This window comes from Akebia trifoliata, chromosome 7 (genome assembly GCF_017979445.1).
Source record: "Akebia trifoliata isolate Shusen 1 chromosome 7, ASM1797944v1, whole genome shotgun sequence".
NCBI classification, from domain to species: domain Eukaryota; kingdom Viridiplantae; phylum Streptophyta; class Magnoliopsida; order Ranunculales; family Lardizabalaceae; genus Akebia; species Akebia trifoliata.
The window spans coordinates 19,196,037-19,209,791 of record NC_141381.1 but is presented as its reverse complement, the minus strand read 5'-3'; the positions used below and the strand labels follow the sequence as shown (position 1 = coordinate 19,209,791).

At 33.8% G+C, this 13,755-nt stretch overlaps 1 protein-coding gene across 4 annotated transcripts; it reads left to right on the top strand.

Moving 5' to 3' along the window:
* Nucleotides 1-871: 871 nt before the first annotated feature.
* On the top strand, nt 872-13,035 carry LOC147398326 (uncharacterized). 4 transcript variants are annotated; one of them, XM_086447477.1, is made up of 17 exons: nt 876-1,090; nt 1,224-1,322; nt 2,381-2,475; nt 2,595-2,708; nt 5,873-5,977; nt 6,092-6,163; nt 8,621-8,736; nt 9,277-9,411; nt 10,169-10,237; nt 10,534-10,624; nt 10,725-10,796; nt 10,893-10,993; nt 11,296-11,413; nt 11,922-11,981; nt 12,076-12,186; nt 12,521-12,641; nt 12,744-13,035. In XM_086447477.1, exons 2-16 carry the CDS (start codon nt 1,226-1,228, stop codon nt 12,629-12,631), a joined length of 1,467 nt encoding a protein of 488 aa, XP_086303603.1. In that variant the 5' UTR covers nt 876-1,090; nt 1,224-1,225; the 3' UTR covers nt 12,632-12,641; nt 12,744-13,035. The 4 variants fall into 4 exon arrangements, with proteins under 4 accessions (XP_086303604.1, XP_086303603.1, XP_086303601.1 ...); XM_086447475.1 differs by having other exon boundaries at nt 877-1,086; XM_086447478.1 differs by lacking the exon at nt 10,169-10,237 and having other exon boundaries at nt 872-1,086.
* Nucleotides 13,036-13,755: the final 720 nt, after the last annotated feature.

Below are 13,755 nucleotides of genomic sequence, written 5' to 3'. Positions count from 1 at the left end.
ACCTTATCATTCTCACCTCCATCCATTGCTTGTACTCCTATCACCTCCTTAAGTAGAACTAACATGTTATTTCCTCCATTTTCTCATAAAAATGATAGTTAATGAGTTGAACAATGTCGAAATAATTCACCTTATCATTCTCACCTCCATCCATTGCTTGTACTTCTGTGACTAAAACAAGATCACTAAAAAAATGAGATCGTTAATGGCAAGCTTTCCGATCAAGATGAAATACCAAAAAACTTCAAATTTCATAAATACTAACTCGTCGTAAACCTTAACTTGTCATTTGTCTTCATTCTCTTAAAGAAGATGAACTTACTGTTGATTTCTTTAGGATTTGAGCCAATGATTTAGATTGGTTTAATCCAACGATTGAGATAATTTATTTAAATTGTTTAAAAGGAAAACTGAAATGAATGGCATTTTCATTATAAAAAAAAATAAAGAGGGGTATTTTTGGTATTAATGTATGATGATGTCATCAGAATTAACGATGGTAACGATCAATGAAAGTCCAAGCGGCAGACTATATCTTGTATTTTGAGTGGGGGTAACATTAATTTTGAATATTTCTCAGGGGGGTCTTATTAAAATATTCAAAAAAGAAAAAAAAAAGAAAAAAAGAGAGCTTCTATTGGCACCTCAACTTTTACTTATTCTCAACAATACAATTATTTTCTTTATTTTTAATTGTTTTGTAATAAGAGAAGCTTTCTTCGATAAATTGGCATATTAAATCCATTGACTTCCCTTGGTCAAAGGGGTTTTCATTAATTTAATGAAATACAAGGGGGTCTCACTAGTTAACCTTATTTAGTTTCAAATAGTTTATTATATAACCTTTATTAGCGAATTTCCCTCGCAAAAGATAAGCGATTTGGGCGTTACAGCTACAAGTGTGTCTACAACTACAAGACGTGAAAGAAGAAACGAACGCGACACAAAAGGAAAAACAACTCAAAAGCACGAAAAAAAAAAAAAAAAGAAAGAGAAATTATTTTACTTTCAAAGCAAATTACATCGATCGACTGTTGTGTGTGTCTGTGTCTCCTACAAGTATCGTTGGCATCCCTTGTTTGCTAAGTATGTAATCCAAAGCTAACCCTTCATTTGATCTCTCCAATTTCATCTTTTAATCTCTCTCTTTGAAATGTTTTAAGGAAGAGAGAGAGAGAGAGAGAGAGAAGGATCTTTATTGGTATTGTTGTTTGTTTTTGCAGAGATGGATAAAAAGAACAAAGACGTCATACGTTTGGAGCGGGAATCCGTTATTCCAATATTGAAGCCTAGGCTTATTATGACCTTGGCTAATCTCATTGGTACGGATTAGGATTCTTTATTTCGATTTCTTAGCCTCGGTATCTAATTTTTACGTTTTTGTTGGTGGGTGTGTTCTTGATTGATTTGTTCTGTTTTATGTTTATTAACTTGATTTTGATGCATGGGTTGTGTTTGATATTCTTTTTTCCAATTTCATTGTGTAGGCTTCTTCTTTTGATGTTCTTGTTGGTGGGCATGTTCTTGATTTTCTTTAAAATTGAGCTGAGTTTTTATGTTTTATGTTTATTGATTTGATTTTGTTGCATGGGCTGTGTTTGATTTTATAGAATTAATAATGGGTTCATTCTGATTTGTTTGGATATGTTGGCTGTATTTTCTTCAATTCAAAATGTGTATCTTGAGTGGTTTTTGTCTGGTTTCCTTATTTTTGAATTGATGTTTTACTTGATTTTGGAATTTTGCTCATGTTCAATTAGTAACTGTGAATTATAAAGAATCTGAATTTGCTGTATTATGCCTTTTTCTTGTGTCATGGACCTTGAGAAGATTTTCTAGTTCGGCTTAAAATGTTAGGAGTGAAGATCAGGCATTTCTAGTGCTAGTGGTAGTTTGATCCTAAAAGAATGGGACAGTTTTGGTTTTGGAAGTACAGAAGTATAGTATGAAAAGATCTACCGTAAAAGTTTGGGCATGGTACATGTGTATTAGGGTTTTATTATAGGTTGTATATAATATTTGATAATTTAGTGATATTACACACTCTTCACATGTTTGTCAAATTTAAAGACTTAACCGTATACATTTTCTTACTAGGGTTCATACCTAATGTTGTCCTAAAACTATTTAAAATTACTTTTCTTCTGACACCCTTCCTGTTATTAATAAAACTATTCCATTGGCTCAAATAGTTCATGGAAGAGAATTGATTTATATCGGGTGTTTATTAATATTTCACACCAAGTAGGTATGAATACTATATTTGAAACTGGTCATTTAAAATTTATCCTTTTTTAAAGTGAACATTACATGCTGTTTTTTCTCCCCAATTTTGGCATCAACCTGATTACAACGCCTAAAGTGTGTAGTTTACTTACAGAACATGGTTCCGACCGGGCTGAGTTTCTGAAGCTCTGCAAGAGAGTTGAGTACACAATTCGAGCTTGGTATCTTCTGCAATTTGAGGATTTAATGGTATAGTCATGTCGTCCTTGTATACAGGAACCAAATCTTACGTTTTTTCTGTAAATGCTTCTATTTATAATTTTTTTTTTGATGTTATTATATTGACATAATATACATTGTATTTGTAGCAACTGTACTCCCTCTTTGACCCTGTCTATGGAGCTCAAAAATTGGACCAGCAAAAACTTTCTCCAGAAGAGATAGATGTTCTTGAAGATAATTTCCTAACTTACTTATTCGAGGTCGGTAGGCTGTTGCATCGTGTGTGTGTGTGTGTATAATCATATTATATAGTTAAGAACACACGTAATGGGGACAGTCAATTTTCTGAAAATGATGTTATGTTCGGCACCCATGTCATTATGTGTGTTGGACACACATTGACATTGTCAACCGAATGAAGCTTAAGTTATCTAATATCATGTTTTCATGTATCATTTATGTACTGTTTTTATTATTCAGTGTCTATCTTCTTATCTAAGTATGCTTTTTCCATGTAAGATCATCAATCATCTATCGTTAAATCTTTATCCCAAAAATTTGGGATTTTCTGCATGAGATACTCATATGAAATAAAATTCTTTCTTGACTAAATCTCTGAATTATGCATGATTAGCTGTTTGGATGTGTTGGCTTATGTGGCCTGTAGGATAATTATCGGTGCCCAAGTTACCTTAGCTCATAACTCTCTAGATTAAAAGGACAGTTAAGGAGGCATACCAAATACAAACATTGCTCATATAGTGACAACAATTCCTGCCTTTGAATTTGCAAGTGACCCCATTTCTGCATTCAGCTACATTTGGTGGAAACCTGTTCGTCGCAGCAATTTGAATTGAATTGCAATAGCTTGTAGATGCTAGATATGCTTAATAACAAATAAAAAAACCTTAACTGTGTAAGGGTCGAACCACAAGTACTAGAGGAACGTAAAGCTTCGAATCAAAGTGATCATCATGGATTAGTGATTTAAAAACAGTTTAAAGAGATGTGAAATAAACTACTAATCAAGAAAACAACATTAAATAAATGCAATTAAGAAGACATAGAGAGTTGGAATCCACCAAAAGCAATTAATCTACCCTACAATGGAAGTCTAATCCTCTCTTGATTACTCAACCCTAATTACAATCAAATGTATTGAGTTGGAGGATGAGGTTTTTAAAGCACAAAATTGGATTTAAAGCCAAGGTCTCCTTCACTTAAAGTTATTGAGTCCTAATGATTAAGCAAAGTTAAGCATACACCATCTATGGATTTAGCTTAAAGCATGGAATATCAAATCTAAGCATAACTAGTAATAGGATCTCAAATGAGCTTGAACAATAGAGTTTGAATTGAATCCTTGAAGAGAAACCAATTAAAGCAATTAAACTAATTAAGAGAAAATTGAAATTTAAGCAAGAAATGCAATGTAAATTAACTTGCTCTTGGCTTCCTCCACTTCTCTAGTGGAGGGAATTAGTCACACATCATTGCGAGATCAACAATGAAGAAAGCAATTAAAGAACATTAGCTTTGATTGGTCACAAAGATAGTGTATACTCACTCATTCCTTCTCCAAATTACAGAAAAATGAAGTAAAACTAAGGGGAAGAAGGAGTTTGAGAGGGAGATGAACTCAGAACTTAAACTCAAACTTGAACTAAAACAAGACTTGAACTAACTAGAACACTTGCAATTAGCCTAAGGGGGTCTATTTATAGACTTCTAAACATTCTGGAAGCGATGTTAGCATGCGAAGTTGGGGCTTCGATCTTTCTCACGTGTAAGTACTTCCCTCAAAAAGTTATCGTGTAAAGTGCCTAGTTGACCACGCCACCTGGCCCATAGGTAATTTTGCTTGTGGTTCACTTGATCTTTCTGTGATTTAAATGATTCAAAAGTGAACGCACCCAATCAAGATTTTCGGACAGTATATAATTTCATGCAAATGTACCATGGAAAAGTTAATAATACGTGCAAGACAGTGGTACAATCATAATGCATGATTTTACATGTAAAAAACAAAGTTATAGTGAGGAAAACGAGATAAGTGCCCAAATAAACTGAGATGAATCATGCAATATTAGGCACTTATCAAAACCAAAAAAGAAATGTGATTAATTTAGGAAGGGCTCACTGAATGTCCTGCCATGAAATACTTCCCTTTAATACACAGCTTTCCACCTTTGAGTTAGTTTTCTTAGTCTTTCTTTGGCTACGTGCAAGGGAAGATCAATATGCACTATTTTTTTGAGAGGCGACAACTCCCCACTAGATGCAAATTTCAGAATCCTTCAACCTCTGGATTGGACTATTTACCATTCTTGTGGTTAACCAACTTTGTGCACTTGAGTACTCAAAAACCAGTCTCTAATAATTTTATCTTCAAAGAAGTGAGCCTTTGGAGTTTCTATTGTCAACTGAGGTACATATTGACCGGTAATTGATTTATTCACAAGTTCTTAACTCTTTGTCGTTCTAGTTCAAGGTCTTCCTCTAGATGATTCGCTGTTGAACTTTCTTTTATTAACTATTTTTTTAAAACGCAGGGTTCATTTGGCCACTTAGATTTTAGGAAATATGAGATGTAAGGAGTAGGAATTGGATGGCAACTTGGCACAATGAGAAGAAGAATTCACATATCATGTGTACAAGAGATAAAAACCGAAAGGAGGTAAAGTCTAAGTTGGAGAGGACGCTAAAAGGCTAGATTAACAACTTATAAATTCACATTCTTTTCCCCCATTTTTAGACATTCCTTGATGAAAGGAGAACTCCATCATTTCAACCCTCCTTTTGCATTCATGTAAATAGCAGTTTTCAACTAATGTCATTCATATAGCAGAATTGTCTTCTTTTCCTAGACTATGGTATCCTTCAATTTCAAGTGTTGTCGACTGATTTCCTCTTAAGTTTTCAATTAATTCTAATAAAATCTGATAGTACTCCATTGACAATTGTTTGGTCAACATAAATTGAAACATACCTCAAATTTCACATGATTTTATATTTAGTTCCAATAGGCGATACATTAAGATAGAATTGAGATGGTTGGGCCTGTTCAACGAAGATCAGTTACATCCCCATTTAGAAGGAATATGCAAGTTGAAGGTGCTAAAAGGGTGGGAGGAAGATCCAATAAAGTGTACATTGAGATAGTGAAAGCAAATATGAACACACTTTCAATGAAAAAAGATGTTGCTCTGGAATGGAAGAATACGATTCATTTAGTCTTTGGAACAAGGCTTTGATAATGATAATGATGATGATCCCATCTAAGGATGGTCTGTAATGTGCTTTTATTTCCCTTTAGCATGATTTGGAAAATATCAGCAAGGGATGCTTGTATGGTCTCCCACCCCACTGACCCACTTTTTCTTCTCTAGTATTTAGTTTTGTTTTTTACCTTTTTTCGGTGCAGGTAATGAATAAGAGCAATTTCAAAATAACCACTGACAAGGAGATTGAAGTTGCGCGCTCTGGGCAATATCTTCTAAATCTTCCTATCACTGTTGATGAATCTAAGGTTTAAACCATATGCAAATATGTTACCGCATGACAACTTACATCTTTCACATTGGATGTTTTCATGTGTTCTCTGCCTGTATTTATCCCAATCTCTTTGTTTGATGGAATGTAGCTTGACAATAAGCTTTTGAAAAGGTATCTTGCGGAGCATCATCATGAAAACCTCCCAGATTTTTCTGATAAGGTATTGCTTCAAATCTTACTTAGAAGTCTGTAGTGTAATTTTGGTCACATTTTTCTCTTTGCAGTTAAGTGTGCATATCCAATTTCTGTATGGTACTGCGTGGGCAGGTTGTATTACTATTTTTGTTCTACCCAACGTCTTCAGTTTTCCTAATTTTCATCTTATTTGTCTGACGAGTTTTTAGGATCTTAGATTAATGATAAACCTTCTTTTCAGGGTTTTCATAAATTTATGCTTGCTTTATTAGGTTTTATGCTTCTTAAGTTGCAAGTTAAATTTGGTTGATTTCATGGAAGGGCCCAAAGGTGTAAATGGCAAAGGTAAGGTAAATAAAATTTCCTTATGATTCCTCTAACCAGTAGGGTCGGCAGTGGTACATTGATTGGCGAACTCATTGGTTTCTGAATTAGCTTCTTGGAGGATGTGAACAAGAATAAAAATGTTCAAGTATGTTTATTATGTTAACTACCTTCCCATTTCTGGTTATAGTCCTTCCAAAAGTGAAACATACCCTCCTTTTTTTTTGATAGGCAAAGATGAAATTATATTAAGAAAAAGAGAAAAGGGACGCCAAGATGGCTGCCCTACAACAAAGAAACCAAGCTAGCAAAGAAAAAAGGCTAAAAAAGAAAAAAGAAAAAAACAATGGTCAGAAGCACATAATAAATCCCATCTAAACACAAAATCCTTGAAGAAAGACCCTCTAAAATTTTCAAAAGATCTCTCATGCTAATTTCTAGTGCCATTATCAAAGTTAACTTGATCAGTCTCCAAAATCTGTGACTTATTGAAAAATTCGTGACTAAATCGTGACATTTTCCTTCACTGATTTAATCACGATTTAATTGCGACTTTTTCGTTAAGTCTCAACTTTTACGACTTGACAATTAAATCATGAATTTTGTGACTAAAACTGAAAAAAAATAGATGTCCTTGATGCACGAATAAGAGAAGATGGCCTTTATAAAGATGATGGTTATGATTTCACTGATCAAGTTTTAGATAATGAGGATAGCAATGAAGCTGACATTGATTTTGATCAGTTGATGAATCTTGATTTACACTCATGATTGTCATGTTTTTATCTATTTTGAACAATAGAAACCTTGATTGTGTTGTAGACCTGTGGTTACTTGTAATTAAATATGGGGTTTGGTGATTCGCTATTGTAATTTAACATGGTTTTTGATTATATAATATGGGAACAACACCTGGTAGGATTAATTACATGGTCCTAAACCTAGTTTGATTTTTTCATGATGTTTTTTTTCCTATTTTACCGTATTTTTTGAATTTTCCCTTGCCGAATCCTTTCCGACTTGGTGACTATGAACTTGATAAGACCAGTGAATGGATATAGTTTGGAGTTTACTCCCAACATATTTTGGGCAACTATAAGGCAACCATGATCATCATGTCAATACCTTCAAAACATGGTTGGGGAAGTGCCTCTTGACCAATTCTGTTACAATAATCCAAGTTGTCATTGATTAACAGGAAAAACTGAAAAACTTCAAAAAGTGTGCCAATTTTTTAAATTAATCGAGTTGAATTTACAAAATCTTGATAGACCTCCCCAAACTTTCATTACAGACAACTGACTTTTCTTGTACCCAACCAAATAAAAGACTATTTTTAACCACTAGTGGCTCTATGGAAACTATGAAAAGTCTCCACCACTAGTACTATTTTTTTTTTTTGCCAAAATAAAATTGTGTCTACTTTCTGTAGGAAATCCCTTTAAACCATTTGGCAATCAAAGAAGGTACCTCATGGGTGTAAAATATTCAAGGTTAGAGAATGAGGACCTGAGCCAACATTGCTCTTGAAGACCAAGACATATAGTTGTCTTCCACTTGTCACATGACTGTAAAATCTTGAACCACTTATTCTTTACAAAATGTAATTAATCACCCCCACACACATTCAAATACCTATAGACATAGTTACATATACAGTCTCCATTTTCTGTCCTGCTTTGCATGGACATGTGGATCTTGTAAATATTTTATAGCAAATACTTTGGTGTGAACCTCTGGATTTAACTAATGCCACTGCTCATATTAACAACCCAATAATCTTCACTTTTACCATTTTTAAGTAAAGCCATGATAAGAGCAAAAAGAATGCTCATTTGTGTAAACATTCTTAGTTTATTGCAATTCTACTTGTACATCCTTATTGTGAAACTCTTATTCAACCCAGTTCGATTGGAATTTGCTTAAAGTCACCTTACTCATTTCTGCATTTTTCGTACTTTTGAAGCCAATCCATGCAACCTTTCCTTTCAGGATGTTAACATTGTACTATCCTCTTAATTAATTACCATATAACAGAAATAACTTGAATTGAAGTTCTCTTTCTCTCTCTCTCTCTCTCTCTCTCCCCCCCCCCCCCCCCCCCTTCCCTTGTATTTAGCTCCATTTACTTATCGTAGTGCATGTTGTGCTTGTGAAGAGGTTCCTAGTCTTTCGTCGGGGCATTGGAATTGATCGCACAACTAATTACTTTTTCATGGAGAAAGTGGATATGATGATTGGACGTTTATGGGCATGGCTCCTAAGAGTAACTAAGTAAGTGGTTACTTAGATTGAAATTTAGAACTAGTGGTTACTTTTTCATGGAGAATGCTGTTAAACCCTTAACCCAAGTTAATGTAAAATTAGAACATAACAAAAGTAGTCAAGATTTGAAATATTATCATTAAATTATGGTAATTATCTGTGGTCCTTTTTCGTTTTATGGTTGCTAAATTTGGTTCCTACCTTTGAATCTCAGTTATGTCGCAATACACCACCTATTTGTTAAAGTCTCAACCTGCAGCATTGAATTGATATATTTGGTCTTTTCCCCTAATTAAACTATAATGTCATTAATTGACAATCTTAGATTGGTAAAATTTTTCATATTAGTAAATTGCAAATTGATTTATAAAATTAGGGAGCTTTTTACTTTTATCTTCTTTCTTTTACAAATTAAAAAGTTAAAAGGAATTGCTTATAGTTAGATCCTGAAAGAACCTTATTGTTTCCAATACTCTTTTCTTTCTTCATTTGACACTTCAGGTTTTTACTTGTGTTTTGATATTCCTGTGTGGGTTATGCTGCTTGCAGACTGTCACGTATCTTCTCGAGAAAGCCTGGTGTACGACGCCAGAAAGATCCAAAGAAAACTGATGAAACAAACACTGAAGTGGAGCAAGAAGATTTCTCTGTCGAACGAATTCGACTTGAAAATATGGAACTCAGGTTTTTATTGTTTTCTAAATTGCTGGGGTCTGAAATCACTCATAATATATTAATACATATTCTCCCTAAACACTCAAGGATTGGGATCTTGGGGTTGGATGTCAAACCGTACGGTAGAAAATTTTTCCGTGAAATTGAATCGATGACAAGTGGTGTACGATATATATGTATATACATATTGTACTCATGGGGTCCATATGAATATCATATTGGACATCAAACTGTATGGTGAATTTCCTTGGAAACCATCCTCACAAAAATGCTATTCATTTTTGACATTGCTAGCCTCACGAAAAGCCGATTTGAAGTTCAAGAAAATGAACTGTTCATTTAAACTATTGTTTTAAGTAAACATTTTTATATAGTTAAGCATGATTCACCTTACCAACATGATATCCTGATCGACCCCACAAGTGGGAGTACAAATAAAGCACAAAGAGCTATATTCTTTTGTACAAATAACATCATATTTACCCTGTATATGGCACACAACTTGAGCGAAATAAATCATTTTATATCCACATGTATGGTCGTGCATGTAAAATTATAACTATATGATGACCATAGTTGACCTAAAAAATCTTTTTGGGGAAATGGACCATATGTTATCATCCATATCGCATGTCCAAAAGTCTCATACATTTTTCTAATGCATAGTGTATGGGACAAAATTTTCATCAATGAACGATGAAACAAAATGGGTTCCTTTGTGACAGAAATAGGATATTACTGACATTCTGATTTTGTGTCCCTTCAGTATGCATAAACTACTTAACAAGATCACGATACAGGAACCAACCTTTGACAGGATCATTGTTGTATACAGGTACTAGTATTTTTATCTAATGTTGTTTTCCACCATTGGGTTTCTACCATTACTGCATATATGTGGGATGAGAGGGGATTCACCATTCATTGGGCTCCACCAAGTCTAAAATCATTAGTTAGATGATCGTAACTATCTAATCTACTATATTCATTTTCAAAGAACTATAGATTGGATGGCTATGAGCATCGTTGATGCTCCAAACTGGTACCATTGAATGGTGGATTCAGAGACCCAGTTTGTGTGCCATGAATACAATTTTTCATTGATATCTAACAAGACTGGTAATTCAACAGGCGGAGAGCAAGTAAAAAAAGCAATTCAGACCGAGGAATATACGTGAAACATTTTAAGAACATCCCCATGGCTGATATGGAAATAGTTCTAGTGAGTCCTCTCTCTCTATCTCTCTTTCAATGGGAACTTTTTTGCACACTATCTATTTCTTACCATTTATGTTTAATTTTCTGTTAAAATTTGCTTCTAGCCGGAGAAGAAAAATCCTAGTTTAACCCCAATGGACTGGGTTAAGTTCCTTGTTACTGCGGTCATTGGGCTGGTTAGTATTTGATATATTCTTGAAGTTTGATAGTTTTACAGTTCTTTGAGTTTCCATCCCTCTAATTCTGGTGTCTGCCCACTACTTTCTTTTCAGGTTACCCTTGTTAGTTCACTCGAAATGCCAAAAGCTGATATTTGGGTCATTGTTGCCATCGTCTCTGGACTGATTGGCTATTGTGCTAAGATCTACTTCACGTTAAGTGTTGTCTTTTAAATTGTGAATTAAATGTATTTACCAAATCAATCAATGAGGCTTGGTGTTGGTGAGGGGCTCACCATCTGATGAGTTTGTCCACATCAAATTTACCTGATTGAATGATTGCACTAATCCATTTAGTAAGCCTTTCTGGAGGATTTGTCATATTTCTGACCTCTAGAGCTATGGTTTGATGGCTATGATTACAAACCGGGCTAACTTTTGATGTATGACATCTAAATATTCTTTGTTTGAATTACTGAATACTGACATGGTTAAATTTCATTTACTTCTGCTGTAGGTTTCAACAAAACATGGCAACATATCAAAACTTAATCACACAGTCCATGTATGATAAGCAACTCGATAGTGGGAAGGGCACGCTTCTTCACTTGTGTGATGACGTGATTCAACAAGAAGTAGGTACCAAACAAGAATGGTTTGGTAACAAATATATTCATATTTAGGAGAAAGTGTATCCACTTTAACTTTTACAAGAGTAACAAGACTTGGAAACTATGAAGTTGACTCAGACTCATTGTATGCTCATGTGGGAGTTGATTACAGACTTGGTTACAAAAAATATAAATATGCAGCATTTTTAAATTAATGCTCAAGTTTTTTTGGCAGAAAAATTTATATTTATCAAATTTCATAGGTTCAAATCTGATGTAAGATTGTAAATTTTCTTATTCCAAATCCATAGTTCAATTGATTGACAAACAGCTACACAACAACTCTGTAGTGGGTCTAATCTCTGTTTAGCTCTTTTTTTTTTTTTGTTTAAATAAAATTCTTGAGGATTCTGGTTACTGATTTGCATTAACTTTTGTCAATCATGAATCAGGAGTTCTTCAGCATCAGTGTAGAAAACTTGTGAACTCTAAATTTTTTACTGAAAGCTAATGATATAATTTGAATGTTCAGGTCAAGGAGGTGATAATTGCATTTTACACTTTAATGGAACAGGGTAAAGCTACAAGAGAAGTATGATAATTTCATTTTTTTTTTTTCCATTTCTTAATTCCTGGTTTCCATAGAAAATTACCTACTTAGCATCTTATGGTAATGTGGTATGCAGGATCTTGACAGTCGGTGTGAAGAATTAATCATTGATGAATTCGGTGAGAAATGTAATTTTGATGTGGATGATGCAGTACAAAAGTTGGAGAAACTAGGCATTGTTGCTCGGGTGAGTCTTGCATCGATATCTCTCATTGATTTAATTAGTGAACTAAGAATGCCATAAAGTCACAGACACGCTTAAAGAGATTTAATTGTGTTCATTAATTAGTTTAGTAAATTTACTCAGAAAGAAAATCTAGAAATATGGTATCTGTGGGAAGATGTTATCAGACTTTAGAATCCTATGGGACCTAAAAACCTCGTTAATCCCTTTCTCCGTTATTGTTTCTGCAAAATTCGGAGTTACATTGACAATTGAATCCCATTTATTATTCCAAGCAATTTAAAGAAGATCATTTCGGGGTTTCTTCTGACGTGGAAGGAATAATGTGTGAATTCAGGATACTATAGGAAGATATTACTGCGTAAGTTTGAAGCGTGCTAACGAGATCATCGGCACCACCACAGAGGAAGTTGTGCTCAAGGCAAAACAGGGTGCTTATACTGCTTGATGCTTCAAAGGTGAGCTTATTATTGTCTCCTTTGTACCGTACCGTACCGTACCGTACCATATGTATTTGGAGTATTTTAGAAAATTAATTAATTTCCTAACAACATCCGCAGGCAAATATTTGTGCTTTCCTGCTCCTAGATATTTGGCATCTGAAAAATCAATCCGATGGTTCGGCAGCTTATCTGTGTTAATATTTTGAAGAATTTGTCTACATGGTCACAGACAGTGCTGATTACAATGACGTTGATTTTATTTTTTATTTTTTATTTTTTAATTTTTTGTGCAAGAAATGAAATGAATGTTCATACTAATGTTGTAAAACAATATTAATAGTTTGTTAAGAACCTATGATCAGTTTGAGTTTTAGTGTAAGAGTTCCACGCCAAAATATTTATTGAGTCACTTGATGCACCAAGCTACCCCCATTCTTTTAACTTTACAGTAAGTATAAAGCACTCATTGAGGATGAGATACATTATTACCAGAACTACCACATGGTGGAGGGACTTCTTTTTTTCTAAATAGTCCCAAAGTCTAGTAAACTTTTCTTGTCTTAATAGCCTGGACCTCATATCACCTGTATAATGTGTTTGCAATACCCAAACTACCCTTTTATCGACTTCTTCAAATAGTTAGGTTTTTCAACGGCAATTGCAATAATTTTCGATGACCAATGAATATTTTCAATGATCTTTAATCATGAATGGCTAATGGAGAATGATATTCTCTCACTTTTGAAAATTTAGACACATTTTATAGATTTATCTTGATGTTTCATTAAGAAAAATGAAGAATAAAGTAGAGATTCAAATTTTTTTGATGATTAAATTGTAATTTTTTTATTTGCAACTTTGATTTACATATTTTTGGGTGTTTTGAGGAGATTTACCGAATATCAAATTAAAAAAAATCCAATTCACATTTACAACGTTGAATTCACCTCTTAGTGTCGAATTCACCATTTAATTACTATCGAGTTGTCGAACTACACAATAATTAAATGTTGAACTACACAATAATAAGTGATGGATTCGACACAAAGTGGTGAGTTTGACAAGGGACTGTTTGTTAAACTAAATAAATTAAGTACTAAGAGATTATAATTGCTGAAATTGTATAAGT

Coding starts and splice junctions, on each gene's coding strand:
- LOC147398326 (XM_086447477.1), top strand. CDS start 1,226: ATGGATAAAAAGAACAAAGACGTCATACGTTTGGAGCGGGAATCCGTT. Junction 8,737..9,276: donor TGGCTCCTAAGAGTAACTAA/GTAAGTGGTTAC, acceptor TGCTGCTTGCAG/ACTGTCACGTATCTTCTCGA. Junction 11,982..12,075: donor AGGGTAAAGCTACAAGAGAA/GTATGATAATTT, acceptor TGTGGTATGCAG/GATCTTGACAGTCGGTGTGA.